The following is an 18196-nucleotide window of genomic DNA, read 5'->3' as shown; positions in this document are numbered from 1 at the left end:
ACTTGTAATGTCATCAAAATTTTCAGTGTTTTCATTTCCTTCATTCAAATCCTACCGAATAACTTTATATAAGCGGCTTGCTAATAATTCTACGTAAATTTTGGTATAAGGGATATGTGCGATGTGGAAAAAAACATCGATATGGCTCTTAGATAAACAAATAAATAGTGTTTTTATCAGTAATCATCAAAGTAGCAATGCAACAGCAATCGATAGAAAAAAAGGTTAAATGTTAGAATCCCCGCATTTTCCCCACATAGCGTCAATCCCACAAAATCCCAATCGAGTTGAAATTCCCAGCAATTTGGGGAATTCGCCACAAATTGACAACACTATGAGTGTTGCCCATTTATTTTCAGCAATTTATCTATGAAGAATAATATTAACAACAAAAGAGGAAATGTAGTAAAAAAAATTCTATTGTCATATTTTTATTTTCATACTGTTAGAGAAAAAACGTACTCCAGAAAAAAATACGGTTTCTTCTCATGTTTTTTTCATTGTTTTTTTTTTTCATCTCAGAATAAAAACGGTTTTTTAACAACACTAATTCATCACATGGTAACAGATACAGTTTGATACATTAATAAACTAGACCACATTTCAAAAACAGTGTACAAAGCATGATAAAATTAGTTTTACTAATAAGGTGGTGTAAAATTACAATCTCCAAATACTAATTCTGAAAATCTGAAACTCGTAAAAAAAGCAACTAGAAGATCGGTAGGGGTATCGCGTAAGTAACTAATGCGTAATGCATCTTGGATGTATTGCAGAAAACAACGCACCTTCGGTGAAACAGTGCTGCCCTGATTATTGTAAATGCAGCACTTAGAAAATATTGATTCGGAGAAAAACATATTTTTATTTTTCTATTTATATTTAGTAAGTGTTACAATTAGTAGGGCAGAGTGTCATTATCTTACGGTTGTAAAATTTACAGAAAACGAATCAAAAGTTTTGTTTTTACTGCCACTGAGCAACTTTAAAGACCTCACTTCAATAATAATAGCGCACTCTATGGTAATGTCTGTTATTTTCAGATAAATTTGCATTTTTAAAATGGTCTAAAAATTATGAAAATCATAATTTGATTTAAGTCAAGTCTGTGATTCACTGGAGTGTGTAATCCATAACTGACACAGTTGTCCACGTTGTGGATGTATGTATACCGAAGACGATGGCGTTTTTTGTGGTCGAGGAGTATATCAACAACAATAGAGCTCCTTGTGAGAGAGTTCGTCCAGGGAAGTACTGCCACCTTACCTATTTCTGCCGCCAAGCAGTAATGTCAGCATTACTGTGTTCCTGTTTTGAAGGGTAAGATTGCTGGTGAAATTACAGGCACATGGGACTTGTCAACTTATAGGCCCATTTAGATGCAGAGATTTTCTCGTCTCGAAGATACGATTATCGAAAGTATACAAAAACTTTTCTCGTCTAAACATTCACGATTATCATTCGCCCTTCCATGTGAGCGATAATCGCCTCGCCTCGCGAATATTGAACGTCTCCATGTAAACAGAACTTGAAAGCAAAAATCATATGTGCCAGCCAGTCGCTACCATGAGTGCAGTGCGCGAGGGTGTTTTGATTATCACTGCTTTGCTAAGACTAGAATTAATGAAACAAGAGCGAAAAAAAATTTTGGGTTAATAAATGTTATAAAATTTAAAAAAAATTATGATAAATGTATATTTCTATACAGTGCAATGGACTTAATTGCGTGATGACATAATCGTAGACGAGATTTTAGTTCTTACCTGAATGTAAAAATTACGATATGATAATCTTATGGCGATTATTAATCACGTACGATTTTTCGTCACGAAGCGTGCGATAAACTCTCCATCTAAATGGGCCTTATGTCACAGAGTGACCGGCGCAGTGGCAGTGCCCCTCATATTTTTAACTTAAAGCTCTGAATGGCACTGATCATGTTATGGACAGGCGTGTAGTGTACCGTCGCTTGATATTATAAAAAAATGTACAGGAAAGGCGGCGGCAGATCGGCATCTCATGTTCTGGCAGCGCAAGGTGGAGAGTTGTGGATAGGTGCTCTCGGAGGTCGCACTCCTTACGACGATCCCCCGGCACTATCTGAAGGAGCAGGTGGAAGAGTCACTGATTATAGGTAAAATTTCCCTCTAGAACGTTTTTTGTAGGTTTGACCACACCAACACACGCGCCTTTACGATTAAAGTGACTTAATTAAAAAAAACTAACAAAACACACGTAAAACTACTGTAAAAATCATTGTTTATAAGTTAATTTGGAACTGACGCATTAAATCTAAAATGGCACAGACTCACTATATTGTCGCCTTAGAGTGACCTCGTATATGATTTCTATGTAATTTTTCAGGACGAAGATAAAAATGTGATGTAAAATATAGTAAATGCAATAATGTTTGTAGTTACCATATTAATTAGTTAAATTATACCTCTTTCAGATACTATATTACTTCAGTAATATATTTGAGCAAGAAGTTTATAATTATAAACTTTTCTTCAACAAAGATCAGTAAAAACGAACTATGTGAAAACGGGTATGCGAGGTTTTCACTCTAAGGCGACGATGTGGGGTCTCGTTCATGTGTTTGAAATTCTATTCCCGCGTCGGTACGTAAACGACTCATTTAGGCTTGAATGATTATGAAGAATCTGCAAAGACAACCACCATTGGCGAAAACGTGACGGACGTACTTTATTACTTAAGGACTTTATTCTTTTATAATTAAAACTTAATTTTGTTAACGCCATAACATCTTGCTTAGCTGGAGACATTTCTTATTAGCACAAAAGACAACAAAATGTTTCACTAAAAAATAGACCTTTTAGCGACCAGTTTTTTAAATTGTTAAGTATTAAAATAATCAGAAACAATTTTTGATGTTATAAAACTGAATGTATTATCATTATTTTCCAGGACTAACAAGACCATTACATTTCCATTTACCTTTATTATTTCAAGAGTAATAAATTAAATAATGTTAAAAGGTCACAACTTCAAATCTCTACTTTGCGAATTCCCTAAAAGTTGGAATTTTTTGTTGGGTCACTTTCATTCTAATGGTGCGGAACATGCTAGGAATATTGTTGTAAGCGTCTGTCTCTGTGCACCTGTTCCTTATATATTTTTGTTAATAGTAGTTTATCATTCAAAATGAAACAATTTTTTCCGAACTAAATCAGGTAGTTATGTTTTTTTTTATTCTGTTAAACAAACCAACGTTTACAAGACTCTTTACAGGTGCCAAGGTCACAGCTGACAGAGATAGCAGTAGTCAACAAACAGTTATAGCTAATATAAATTCGATCTACCGTATTCTGAACTATAGTTGCAAAAATAGTTCATTTTAACTATCTTATTTTTATAACTATTAATTCAAAGATCGAACACTCAGAAAAATTCCTTCGATCCGGCCGGATTCGAAACGACGTCTTCTAGCATACCGTGGCAGACGCTACACTAACTGAGCCACGAAATGAACCAGCGGACCTCACGAATTTTTCTATGTGCTTGTTGTCGTGTCTTTGTATTTGGTTTTTCAACGACTTTTTAGTCCGTACCTTATATTCAATTAAAAAAAATACGCTATATTACATTGCGATTTTTTTCCGCCCAGAATTAAAGAGTTCGGCGCTCTAATGCAGCAGAATCGACTATACCCTTTGCGCGGCGCGGGCTCAAACGGGCGGGCGCGGGCGCGTTTACAACGGCACACCAATTACTGGCCACTCACTATTTCTTCCACACTCATATTCAACTTGGGATCTGTAAGTTGACCATATTTAAAAAAAAATATTTCACAATTGTATTAAATCGCGTCTATGATCAGACAACACGAATGAAGACTATTGTTATCTTAATTCTAGTTGTAGTATTGTAGGAGTGTCATTTGGAGATCTGGTCAGCGTGCCCGAAATTAAATGTTATGTATTTATAATTATTAATTTTATTGAATATCATGATGTTTTACAACCATGATATTAAATTATTTTTTGTGTAATTACTCCACTAGTTTATTATAATTATTAATACAAAGATCGAACCCAAAGAAAAATTCATTTAACCACCGCTCTATAAACTTAGTTACAGATCGAGTAAGCAGACCATAATTTTTGTATGTGTTTGTTAATAATAATATTATTATTACTAATAATAATAATAATGTGGTATTGGGTGTTCTCGGCTTTTATCACCTGCGAGAGACTTATGAAGGTTCCCACTAATTTAGCATAAAATGGTTTTCTTTAATTTTTAAACTTATTAGTATTAAGTAGTAAAGGAATCTGTAATTGACTAAGTTTGCGAAACAGGCTCGAAATTCAAACCTGTTTGTAAAGGCAGGCTGAAAAGTAGTGGTAAGTGACTCTACCACACAATTTTTTTTAAATATTTATTAATAACAACGTTTATTTTGTTGAATATCATGTTTTACTAGTTTCTTATTATTATTGACATTATCTATCTATCTGTATCTAGATAGATATGTTATATCTATATCACCATATTCGATCATGGCGACCACTTTGACTCCTAGTTGGGTTGGCGCTGATGCACTCGAAGATGACTAGCTAATCATCGCGGCGAACGCCGCCGCCAATGTATTTATAGTTAATATTCCCTTATTTTGTCATGTTTAGCGTCGAGTTCAGCTTTTGAACTTCACAAACTTGCCTTGCTTACGGACTTGCCTCACAATCTCCAATTATTTACTTATAATAGATTAGTATATCTCAGTACGGAGTACTAAAAAAATCGACCTCAAAAGTTCGTTTAATTACATCTATTTGCCAAGTTTTATTGAAATCGGAAAGTGCGCGAATCCGAATTCACGCCCTAGTTTGCCACCCTTAGAGATGGAATATTTTCTTCAAATTTAAATGGGCCCAACACTGAGGTACCCTCTTTCCAACTTCAAAATCTATTCACAAATGCCGAGTTATTGCGTAACATACACAAAAAAATCAGTCGAATTGAGAACCTCCTCCTTTTTTTAGTCTGTTAAAAATTTAACAATCAAAAATATCCTTCGATCTGACTGAACTCGAACCAGCGTCTGCGCAGCCCCCGTTTGGCAAACGGACGCTGGTTAAGAATATGATATAGATAAATTGGTCATATTTAAATTATACCAAATCTAGTTTTACTATAAAATCACAAATTATACGTGTCATTGTTTGTCCGTAAACTTTTTTGCTAAATGTTTAATGTCCGTATTTTAGGTAATGGAGCCTTTAACACGACTGGTGGTTCAAGAGTCGTTGACCGACGACGAAGTCGACGCTTGTCGTGGTGTCTTAATATCATTACTAGGCATGGAGACTCGACACGAATTCCCAGCCTCTCAACTGCCTTCTAATATTCGGTAAGTTTCTAAACTCTTTTCAGGTTTTGTGAACGTTTTCCAATAATGGTGTTATTACAATGTTTTTCCTTACCAATACAAAACAATAATGCAGTATCGCAGAATACTACAATTTTGAACTACAGCGACGAGTAGAGAAAGCGAAACTTTATCGGGAATAAACCATCCATCTTTTTACGTCAGAGGTTATTATCTAAAGACAGCAGAATGGTTTTTTTTTAATGTTTTGCACTGATTTAGTCTTCGGGGATCTTGTATCATTCCTTAAAATTCAATCTGAGAAATTCCTACGTGTTGTTTCGCATATAACGACTTTCTAGCTTTTGCTATTCTTTGCAATACCGTCTCTTTTCGTATTTTATCTAAACAAAGTTTAAGATTTATTGCAGCTTTTTACCATATTTGTATACTACAATTATGTACTCTGGTGTAACCTCGTGATCGTATTTTGGATATGGTCCCGACTACGGTCAACCACTTAATAATATTATAAATAAAATCATGTCTGCCACGCAGAGGTCCCGGATCCGATTCCCGGGCCGGGAGAAATATTTGTATGGCCTACATTTATTTCGCTCGTGATTTTGAGTCATCGAGTATATAACCAGAAATAGAGACGTAATAAGGGCCATATATTCCTGGTAACATATTAGCGATACAGCTCTTATAAATATATAATATAGACAGGCCAACTACTGACCTGTGTGTACGTCTCCGTATATTCCAAAAATATTCTGTATTTATTGTAATAAAGATAATATCTCTAACAATGCCGTGCTGTTCTATTCGGTGGTGTGGGAAAAACAGCAAAACATCTAGTTACAAAACAAACGGAATCACATTTCATCGGTTATTAAACATGTGATTTTGCAATTTTCGTCCATTATAGCAAAGCTCAAGTTAACTGATCGATTTGAAGTGAAACAATTGACGACACCCGTCAATTGTTTCGAACTCGGGCTAGCCAATCGGAGTGCAGTTGTCACAGTAATGATATGGCAGAATAGATTTCAAACAAATTAAATGACATTTCGTCTCTATTTCTGGTTATATACTCGATGTTTTGAATGTAATTTGTGGTGTTCTATGTGTATGTCCATGCGACGTTGAAAAGACCCAAACCGTTGGTTTGTTTGAAAAATCAAATATACGCGATTTGGGTCCGACAAAATAATGTCGTTTTCAATAACTTAATCAGTTTTAAGGCGCTAAGAATTGAGTAACTTAGAATTAAATAGAGATCGATCATGTTGTCTTCTTTCGTAGTACTCTTGACAGAACGGTCGTAATAATCACGGAGTATGTTTATGATTGATGTGACTCACCTCACCACATCTCGCCATATCTGTCTGTTGGTGGACTCCCTGGCGCACTCATACAAAATGGCCCCATTACAGTTGATCGATCCATCGCATGGGTGACCTTCCACGCTATTTAGTGCCGTCTACAAGACGTTCTATGCAGTCAATATTCCGTCTCGAAATGTGATCGAAGATTTCCAGGATGCGAGTTTAAACCAGAACAGATAAACAACATGCTATACGACAATAGCAAAAAAATATATTTTAGTTATGTGAATAAAAATTTTGGTGCCCCGCACAAAAACTTGATTGACCGCGCGCATTTTGCACGGGCAATTTAAATTTAAGAGTTTTGTTAAGGTGAATCACCAGAGAGCAATATGTATTCTAAAGAATATTTGCTATTTCTGCAATGTTTTTCTCTTATTATTATTTTACTTGGATGCGCGCATGCAGGACAGACAAGCACACATTGAAGCGAGCGGTTTGGAGGCGATAAGAAATATATTGATATTTTTTTTTTAATAACATCAAGTGACGGGACGAACAAGTCGGGTGCCTGATGGCAAGCTTATGCCTGTCCATAACAATTGTAGTGCCACTCAGAGCTTTAAACCGCAATGATCTGAGGAGCACTGCCACTGCACCTAACACCCTGAAACATAAGTTGACAAGTCCCATGTGCCTGGACGAACTACTGCTCCTGAACTCTATTGACATTATTATTCAGTCTATTGACATTAGTATAGTCATTACAAGAATTGGAGAGGATGTGAGTTATATTTTTCTATATCTAATGGAGCAAAAAACATTTTTGACGTAACTTCACTTATGCCATTCTTCCATGAGGGGTGCAGTCTCACAGACTGGTGATGATTATGAAACTACAAATAGTCCTAAAAATCTAAAGCCCCTAAAATTCCAATTTGCACTTTTCTATCTAGATTTAGAGGCAAGACTCCAAATTAGCTAGCCGGAACAAATTTTAAATATGCAAAACATATTGTCTACGTCAAAAACAACTCTGTGAATATGTTATTCGACTTGATATCCAATACGGTCATAGTTAAAGCAGTTTAAGGGTCGTATTCCAGACCTCTACTCAATGCTCAAGTCAGGATTTGAGCAGACTTGAGTATGATTTCAAGCACTGGAAATACGACCCTAATGGCAAGGACTTGAGTATGATTTTCAGTGCTTACTGCAATACTCAAGTCCTGACTTGAGTTTTGAGTAGAGTTCTGGAATACGACCCTAAGACTCGCAAGTCGAAATTTACACGTCGTCGGTTTCTTTAATTATATTGTACCATACGTTTGACATCATTACAGGTTGAATAAAAAAGACAAATTAATTTCATGCATTTCGTTGAAATAAATCATCCATCTACCCTGACCTAACTCCTAATATTATTTATTGAATATATTTATTTATACATTTATTATATTTAGTACCATGATGATATTCAATATTTTTTTGTGAAATTACTCCACTAGTTATAATTATTAATACAGAGATCGAACACTAAGAAAAATTCTTTCGATCCGGCTGGATATGATCTGCCTCGATATACTGAAGGCGCTGGATTGTATCCCGCCGGATCGAAGGAATTTTTCTTAGTGTTCGATCTTTGTGTTAATTATTGAATCATTTCTTAGTTTTAAAAGCAGAGAACAGACTCAAAATCTCTAAATGACTGTAAGATTTTTCTAGAAAAATATCACTTTACGGGATTTTTAGCAAATTGAGCATTTTATTCGTAAGCAAGTAGGAAATCACCAAAAAGTCTAAAAAACCGGCAACCTAAGAACAAACGCAAACATTTTTCTATCCGTGCTAGCTGCGTGACCACACTTCCATACCAAATTTCAATCGATTTAATGGAATAGGTTTCAAACTAAAGCGGTTTTAAAGAGTATACAATTTTCAATAAAGTCAACTTCCAAACTATTGATTTTCGCGGAACTATTGTTCATTTTAAATGTGTCATTACGATGTGATCTATCTAAAGAAAATTTTTGTATCACTGCAAATGGACCACTCTGCATAAGTGAATATTTCCACATGTTAAATAAATGTTAGTCAGCACTTAGCTGCGGCTTGTTCCGTATGGGTTCATGGTCACTGAGTCGGGTATCATCTGAGTATAATCTATTAACGCAAGAGAGCTTGAGTCTCAAGATCTGAATACATATTCAGCCGATATGCATTTAACGCCGGATTTGAGAGCTATTTATTAATATATGAGCATTAACGAACTTGGTGTCCGCAGTGGCAAGTCAACAGGGCGACGCGAAGAGCAGTGGCGGCAGGTGTGGAGCGAGCTGGAGGCGCTGGTGCGCGCGCACTCTGCCTCGCCAGCACATCGTGTGCTGCTGCGCACGGTGCTCGAGTGCCGGTCTCACAACCACTCCAGCGATGGTCAGTATCCTTGATTGCTACAACACTTGCAAGGTTCTTACACCACAGTACAGTCGATGCCCTAAAATACCCGATCCTCTAGACTGATCCTCACACTCACATAGCTCAGGAGGAAAGGGTCGGTTAGGAGGTCAGGCATCTTAGGGCGTCGACTGTAGATACTCAAAACAAACATTCAGGGCGCTCCGTCACCGCGAATATGCTCTTGTAATGTAACGTTCAAAAGCGAACATTACACGCGGTGAGGGAGGCGAGCCGAGCATTCGCTGCGCAACACTTGTAACATTCGGTAGCTTTCTCACCGAGAGCATTCGCCTGTAATGTAACAATCCGTTCAGATTGTAAGGACGTAAGGAGTAACAACTCCACCACATAGTGGAAATGTTATCAAGTCTTTACTTAAGTTAGGTGCCCGCGAGTGCCTTTGAGTGCATTTGACTCCAAGGCACTCAAAGACACTCACAGGCACTCGCGGGCATTCCTGACTCTCGCGGGCAGTCCTGGCTCTCAGAGGCACTCCCACGCACGCCTTACTACCTCGCACATCTCTGGTGAAATCGCAGCTTAATCGCATCTTGCATGTTACATTACAGGCGAATGCTTGCCAGTGAAGGAAGTAGTTTGTAATATAATACTCAAAAACGAATGGTCACAGGCGAATGCTCGCCGGTGAGGGAGGTAGTTTGTAATGTAATGCTCGCATACGAATCTTGCGTGTTACATTGCAGGCGAATGTTCTCGGCGAGGAAGCGCCCTAAGACTGCAGTAGGTTATCGGCCAATACTCAAAAAATAAGTATGTTTCTATAATAATGATTTGTATTTTTAAATCGTAAATTAAATCAGGAAATTGATATTTATTTTTGATCGCAAACACCAAACACACCACGTGACGTCATACATCCGCATGTTACCATGTATCTCACGTCAACACACGTTTGCGCGGCGCTTTAATCACTCTAACTAAAACTGTATTGAGCACAGTAGCCAATCAATACGTAAAGTTCTCTAGTTAGTTTATCTACAAATGACGTCACGCAATTTGAGTTGACAACTTAGTACCGTTTGCGCGGTAATTTATTTTTAATTACATTTAAACATACTTTTAGCGTCTTGTAAAGCTTAATTCAAATAAAAAATAATATTTGACTTGACTGTAAAGTACATCCATTTCGGTTACTTTTAAATACTGTCTGAAAGTTGTCTAATTCCCTATTAGACTCGTCGTAACATAGACATTTGTAACACCCAGATATTAAGGCGATTATCACACTGTCCCGCAACACGCAGCGGAGTGCGTGAGGCCACGAAACGAGGAGACTCGTTGTCAGTACGTTGTACAATTGAAAGAAATTTGTCCCTAACTCTTAAAATTAATAGGCTTATCTTATAGGAAATGAAACAATTTTTTCGGATCTAAATCGCGCAAATTTGGTTTTTCAAACAAACCACCGTTTCGACCCCTTTACAAGTCCCATAGTCGCGGGTTAAGATCCTTTACAGGTTCCATGGCCACTCATTTCCTACGTGTAACAATCGCGAAAATAGGTTTGGTTGTCGAACTCGACAGGCTTATCAGAGTGTTGTAACTCTTAGCAGTTAACTATAACATACGTATGATATTCTATAAATATAACACAGTAATAAAAGAGTTATCTGAACGGGTCAGGGAAACCGCAAATCACTCTTCGTTGGTCAAAAAATTTTACGAAACTGCCTGTGTTTATTGTAAAATTTTAGAATCATTTCATGATACAATTTACGGGGTACTGTTAAACCTTTTCGATACCGACGGTTGTAAAAAAATGCAATAAATTTTATCATGTCTGCATGCGTTTTCCATTCAATTTTGCGCACACTGAAACGCCCAAACGGTACTTCTATCTTTCCCCAATTTATTTAGGTTATTTATAGTGAATGAATTGTGTTACAGAATGTAACAAAGAACAATGGCGATCTCCCATATAAATTTTTGTTGCAATATTTTGCATGCGTCTGTTTATGAAAGACATGTGAAAATATAAGAGTTCATCTATTTTCAATCAAATATCTGGTCCGTCCCAAAAGTATCGGACATTTTTCAGGAAAAATACTTTTATTGAACTTATCGGTACCATACATTAGTACTCTTCAAAATAACACCCTTCAGCATCGATGCACTTTTGTAGGCGAGTTTTCCATGCCCGGAAGGCCCCCTGGAAGACGTCAACGGGTAGGTCCTTCAGCGCCCTCGTCGTAGCTTCTTGGATGTCCTTAATTGTGCCCCAATGCTTGCCTTTGAGCTTCGACTTGATGCTGGGAAACAAGAAGAAGTCTGCCGGGGCGACGTCAGGACTGTAGGGGAGGCTGCGGGACCAGCGGGCTTCGTCGGTCACCTCTTCCCTTCCGTCACGGAACATCTTGTGCCACTTCCTGACCGAGGATTCGGACAAGGCTTTGTCCTTGAAGGCCTGTTTAATCATCTCGTTGGTTTCCACAGTATTTTTGCCGAGTAGAACACAAAATTTCACTGCGTACCTCTGTTCTAACGGATCCGTCATCGCGCTACTTTTAAAAACTTCGACGAGGTGTCGTTTAGAGCTCTACGCGAACGCACGTCCTGCCGCTCCAGGTGCTCGGAGCCAACTGGGACCGGTCGCGCTGTATCGGCTAGATCCCCCCACCACTTTCTGTTGCCAAGCGGAGCGCTTCCCGCCGTTCGGCAACACTCCCAAAAAAAATGTTCGATACTTTTGGGACGGACGTATGTGAAAATGTAGAGACATGCAAAAATTCAAACTAAAGGAATGTCTTGTATTCAGACTTCTCAGAACAGTAAACTCAATAACCATATTTTGTTTTTGGGTTTACTATTCTCACATTACTATTCTGAGAAGTCTGGAATTAAAGATATTCCAGTTTGAATTAATGAAGGTTATGTTTTACATATTTGAATAAAATATATTCGGTTTATTATTGTATCAAAATTAACTACAGAAGCCTTAAACAGAGTTCATAGAAGCTGAATGGTCCTGTGAGTTCATGACGTGATGAAAGTTCAGAGGAAATTATTTGATACATATAAAATGGATGGTCACAAGCAAAACAAATCTGAGTTAATACATACTCGTAACTCGGACACTATTTTTTTTTTGTGAAACGTGTTGTCTATCCGTGTTACCGGGAGCTTTTTTGTCAGTTTTGCCACTTTCTCGTGTGGCATGTGTCGAAAAGGAATTATCTACTTTATTTTTGGTAATAAAATAGTTAATCTTTTATTGCAAATCGATCGAATCGATACATTTGATATTACGTGAACTAATGTGGACCTGTCTATAAGTAAGTACTGAAAATCTTTTTAAGGAACGTTAAGAAACTGACAGTTGTCGTCCAGTCGAGTTACATACTAATTAGTAATTTGAGTTTCTTTTAAATATGTTTTTATTTCCAGACTTATGTGAGCCTTTAGTAGGAATAATTTGAAAAACATATTGAACTTATTTTATTCAAACTTGTAATTATGACATTTGAAGACGCTAAATAATTCTTTTAATAATGATTTCGCCACTGTTCTTTATTCGTAAATACACTCGCCTCTAATGCATGCATGCATACATGTCGTAAGAGTCGTTACGTTGCGTTTCATTATTTTGTTAAACTGTTATCTCACTTTTTAACATTACTCATTTTCTTAATACTTTTTTGCAAGAAATAGTTCCAGTATTATTTTCTTATTTCCAAGCTTGGGTGTCAATGTTACTTTAAAGTATTATTTCATATTCCGAGTGTATTAAGCTGAAGTATTATTTAAAGATAATACACGGCAATACATAATAATATAATAAAATTTCCCACCGAAATTAGGCAGAGGCATTAACTTTTTATGTCACTGACTTAAGTTTAAAACAACCGAAGCTGTAATTTAGATCTATTCAAAGCTAGAATGAATAGTTTACCAGACAAACGTTTAATATCATCAAATGAGTTTGTGGCCAAGCGTCTTTTTTTCGTAAATTGTATTTTCTCAAACATGCTCGTAAATGTTTTCATTAGGTACTTTAAAAAAACAACCCACAAAGTTTATCATTTATGGAGCGTGGCACTCTTTATAATAAATATGAAAGTACATTATTGTCCGCTGCTCTAAACTTTTAAATATATGTATAAACAACATACCTTACACGTTCTGTATGGACTTTGTTGTAGTTTGGTGTGTTAGAACTGTATTTTGTTTGCATTGTACTGTTGTCAATTTAACATGTAAATGACTTGCAAATTCTTTTAAGAGAAAAAACGTTCACAGGTTGCGAAATCCGGATTTGTGTCCTTCTCGTGTCTTTGGGGATAACGTTAATAAACGACTGTTTAAAAAGCGAAGTACGACAGGGCTATAACACATAACAGATAAATAGCTTCAATGCTAGTAAAGCTCGTGCAACGTTAGAGGTACATAGCACTGTATTAACATAGTATAAGCATTTTAGTAGCAGTAAAGCTCCTTGTGAAAGCGTTCGTTCAGGGAAGTACTGCCACCTTACCTATTTCTTATTGCCAAGCAGTAATGTGTGCGTTACTAAGTTCCTGTTTTAAAGAGAAGGGTGCTGGTGAAATTACAGGCACTTGAGATTTGCAAACTTACGTCTCAGGGTCAGACGAGCGCAGTGACAGTACCTCTCAGATCTTTGCAATTTAAAATTCCGAGTGGCATTGCAACTGTAAAGAAAACTCCATACCGTAGATCCGCTACATATGCGGTCCGCAGAAAAAGTGGGCTTGCCAATGTTAGTACTTCTAGACTAGTTTACTTTAGTTAAGAGTATTTCCATAGTTCCATGTCCTACGGGATTTTCATGTGGGGTAAAGCGGCTGATATACAAACTATATTTGCGTTGCAAAAACGAACGATTCGTTCTGTGTATCGTTTAGGTTCTTAGAATTCTCTCAGAGAAAAGTTTAAGGAGAGTGTATCATGACTGTGGCATCACAGTATATTTACTCAAACGTTTTATATGCCCGTAAAAATATACATAATTTTAATAAGAAAGAGAGTTTAGAGAATATAAATCTTACAGCCAAGTCTAAACTCATGGGACCACAATTTCGTTTAACTAAGATAAACGTTTCTTTTATGGGGAAACGTTTACGTTTTTACAATAAGAGCGTATATTGAGATTATCATTTCCTAGTTTATATCTTACATCAAAAGTATTTTAAAGAAAAGTCATAAATTGAATACTACATGTTAGATAAAGATCTATGGAAAGACGACAGAGTCAAGATTCCACATAAAATGACTCAGTGTATTCCATAGAATTTAAGTTTATTTGAAAAGAGCAATCCCTAAGAGTTTCTTGCTCGTTTTTCTCAGAGCAGTCAGCTCAGTGTACGAGCAGTAGCTTAAAAAATGGCATTTTCACTTCTCATGCTCTTAAAGTTCGTATTTATGCTGGATGTAGAGTGATCTGAGATCTGAGATCTAGTGCATAAAATAAAAAACCATCACATTAAATATGTCTATTTGTTGTAATTTTAATTAAATAATCGTTTATTTGTAATAGGGGTTAAAGTATGAAATTGCCGATTTGTACTGAAAATCTAAATTGTTTATTTTTTAAATTTTTAACAAATTTATTTAATCAAAATAGTTGCCATTATTATCTATACATTGCTGCCATCTAATGGGAAGGTTATTAATGCCTTTGCGATAGAACTCTGACGATCTAGACTGCACAAACTGTGTGAAAGCATTTTGTACTGCCTCCTGGGAAGAAAACTTCTTGTCACGTAGATAATTGTCCAAATCACGAAAAAAATGGTAGTCCGTTGGAGCAAGGTCTGGTGAATACGGAGGATGACGAATGGTTTCTAACTGCAGTTCCTGAAGGGTCAAAATGGTTTCTCGTGCTGTGTGAGGTCTCGCGTTGTCGTGGAGCAATAATGGTGAAGATCGATTCATGAGTCGGGGCTGTTTTACTGCTAGTTTTGTCAACATGGTTAGGTGTTCGGCACAATAGACATCTGCCGTTCTTGCTTGACCAGATCGGAGAAAACTATAGTGAATAACACCATGCTGAGACCACCAAACAGTTACCATTACCTTTTTATTGGTAAGTTTTGCTTTAGGACACTGTTGTGGCATTTGACCTGGGGTCAGCCATTGCATTTTTCTTTTCCGGTTATCATAAAGAATCCACTTTTCATCACATGTTACAATTCGATCCAATATTCCTTCATTTCTGTACCGGTTCAACAAGGCGACACAAGTTTCAACACGCGTTTCTTTCTGCAGATCAGTCAAATCATGAGGCACCCATTTTTCGTATTTTTTTATTTTATTGATTTGACGCAAGTGAGTCAATATTGTGGGTAAGGTAACGTTAAACCATGCCGCTAATTCCTGGGTAGTTTGACTAGGATCGGCTTCCACTATCTCTCTTAATTCATCGTTATTCACCTGTGTGGGCGGTCTTCCTCGTGGCTCGTTCTATAAGTCGAAATTTCCATCACGAAAGCGTTTAAACCAAAATCGCACGGTGCGTTCATTAGTAGACCCCTCTCCAAACGCAGCATTGATATTGCGGGCTGTTTCTGCCGCGTTAGTTCCGCGTCGGAACTCGTATTCAAAAATCACTCGAATTTTCGCAGTATCCATCTTTCTTGTCTAAATTGAATAACAAAAACAATTGAAAGTCGATATTCAAATGTTTCAAATTTAAAAAAAAAAATCACAGAAACCATTTGAAAAAAGTTTCATTCGAAAACCTCAAACCATGAAGATTCTATGAAAATTCAAAGAACCTATTGCAATAAAACGGCAATTTCATACTTTAACCCCTAATATTATTGCTGTTTAGTTTCCTTGCAATCGAAGTGAAGAGCAGAGTGTATAACTCGTTCATAAAACCCATTATACCCTCCTATAATGTAATCGTATGTTGTACAATCTACTATTTCAAGTGTAAAAATTTTACCTATGGAATAAATTTGACTTTGACTTTGACATACAAACGTAGCAACCCGTACGTGCGCACGCGCACTTACGCGGGTCGCACACGCCTTTCACTATAGAATTGAAGCGTGTTCGCTATAAATTAATATTTTATTATAAATATATTACACTACGATATAATATTATTATAATAAAATATGTTTGTGTAAATTTTATACGTACCGATATCCCATAAACAGGATACTAATCCGCATGCCTGGAATAAAGTTATCAATATGTAAGTACCGTATTTGACAAAGGATATTTCAATATAACACGAGAATACTGTGGCGATATCTAATTTTCTTTTTTCAAATTATGTTTACAACCTGTAGGTACAACTAAAATAATAATGTGACATGGTGACAACCCAAAGCTTTGAACGAACTGTAGGCAGTAGTTCGGCGTCAACCGAAGAGGCGGGAGTTGCACTACTTTTTTATTATTATAGTATCAAATGACTGAACGAACAAGTTGTGTACGTGATGGTAAGCGACACGCCTGTTCATAACAGTTGCAGTGCCACTCAGAGCTTTAAAACGCAAAGATCTGAAGGATACTACCACTGCGCCCGTCACCTTGAGACATAAGTTGACAGCCCCATGCTGCCGTTACTGCTTGGCGGCAGAAATAGGTAAGGTGGCAGTACTTCCCTGGACGAACTCTTTCACAAGGAGCTCTAGTACAAATCTCGTACTGCACATATTCAAAACTGAACTAATTTTTTTGACGAATTGAAAATTTGTTCAAAATTATCGGGATGCCGGTTTCAAAATGTTTTCCACAAAAACGTTGGTGCCTACTTAGAACACTTATTCATAAAAACACAATTGTTATGTATTTGCCACTTGTTAACTAGCGACTTTCACGTCATACATATTTTGCTACTTCTCATTATCAGAGAACGACGTCAAAGATACAGTGACCTATACCAAGCTACATTGTTTTTCTCTCTTGATTCTATATTTAGGAGCAAATAAACCGAGCCAGCGAGATTTACGTTTGACGCTGAATATTTCTTAGTTGACTACGTAACACCATGATTTATTAGCTTCGTAGGTACGTGAAAAACTGGTGGGTCAATTTATTTGCGTAAATTTATGCAATGAATGCGCTGTATTGTGTAGGAGTATAAATAAATCGTGTTGGTTCAAATATATATTACCATTGAATGGTAACGTCTTGCAGTATCTCTTTATCATTTTTTAACTAAATAAGTATTATATTGAGCTGTGATGAAATGCAGACCATGAGATACTCATCAACCGCAGGCTGTGTTGAACACCTTTTACTTTGAACGTTCTTTTATGATACTAGGTGACGGAACGAACAAGTGATGCGCCTGGTGGTAAGCGATACGCCTATCCACAACAGTTGCGGTGCCACTCAGAGCTTTAAATCGCAACGATCTGAGGGGCACTGCCACTGCGCCCGTTACCTTGAGACATAAGTTGACAGTTGACGGTTCGAAACCGGAATGCAGCGGTTTTGACGGGTGTCAGGGATATACAGGGGCTCACATTACGGCTTGACGGCAGAAATAGGTAAGGTGGCAACTTCCCTGGACGAACTTTTTCACAAGGAGCTCTAGCAGTACTACGGATAATAAACATAGAAGTTGAAACATTTAAATTTCTAAATTATCACGTGTATCAACCCGTAAACTGTTTATGATTATTATATATTTTCATTTCTTACCATTGGTAGGTCACTGTTTCTGACAATCTTTTACAGGCGACTCACGCGCGACAGTGATCCGAGCTACAACAGATTCGCCCCTTTCACCCCCTGGTTCCGGAAATGGAGCTTCAAGCAGCAGCAGTGGCGACATCTGGGCTTCCAGGAATGTTCTAGATCAATTACTCGGTGCTCCCAGACCTAAGTCCAGACCGGACTTCGCTGGGCGCTTGGCGGCAGGCAACCGAGTGGCTACATTATACCCGCAGTTAAACCAAGACGTGGAAGCTTAGAATAAAATAGATAGAAGTTGAGGTTGCAGGCCAGATTTTGTAATAGAAAAACTGGTAAATCAAGTAGGTGATATTAATGTAAATGTATCGATAATAATATGGAGTACTTTTTAATTATTTTGTAATTAAAATATTAATAATATTGGATTGTTTTAATCACAGGA

The 18196-nt window shown here is 37.1% G+C and overlaps 1 protein-coding gene across 1 annotated transcript in view; it reads left to right on the top strand.

The window, feature by feature from the left end:
• LOC113228410 (protein asunder) overlaps nt 1–18142 on the top strand; it is a 27194-nt gene extending 9052 nt beyond the window's left edge. The window contains exons 9-13 of the mRNA XM_026461696.1: nt 1994–2134; nt 3629–3779; nt 5232–5374; nt 8948–9096; nt 17797–18142. Coding sequence (XP_026317481.1) covers nt 1994–2134; nt 3629–3779; nt 5232–5374; nt 8948–9096; nt 17797–18032 — 820 coding nt within the window. The 3' untranslated portion in view covers nt 18033–18142. The remainder of the gene's footprint in view (nt 1–1993; nt 2135–3628; nt 3780–5231; nt 5375–8947; nt 9097–17796) is intronic.
• The last annotated feature ends 54 nt before the right edge of the window (nt 18143–18196 follow it).

The sequence above is a fragment of the Hyposmocoma kahamanoa genome, unplaced genomic scaffold, assembly GCF_003589595.1.
Source record: "Hyposmocoma kahamanoa isolate Upper Pololo Valley unplaced genomic scaffold, ASM358959v1 232, whole genome shotgun sequence".
NCBI lineage: Eukaryota > Metazoa > Arthropoda > Insecta > Lepidoptera > Cosmopterigidae > Hyposmocoma > Hyposmocoma kahamanoa.
The sequence above is the reverse complement of the archived record's forward strand: the minus strand, read 5'-3'. Positions and strand labels throughout refer to the sequence as shown.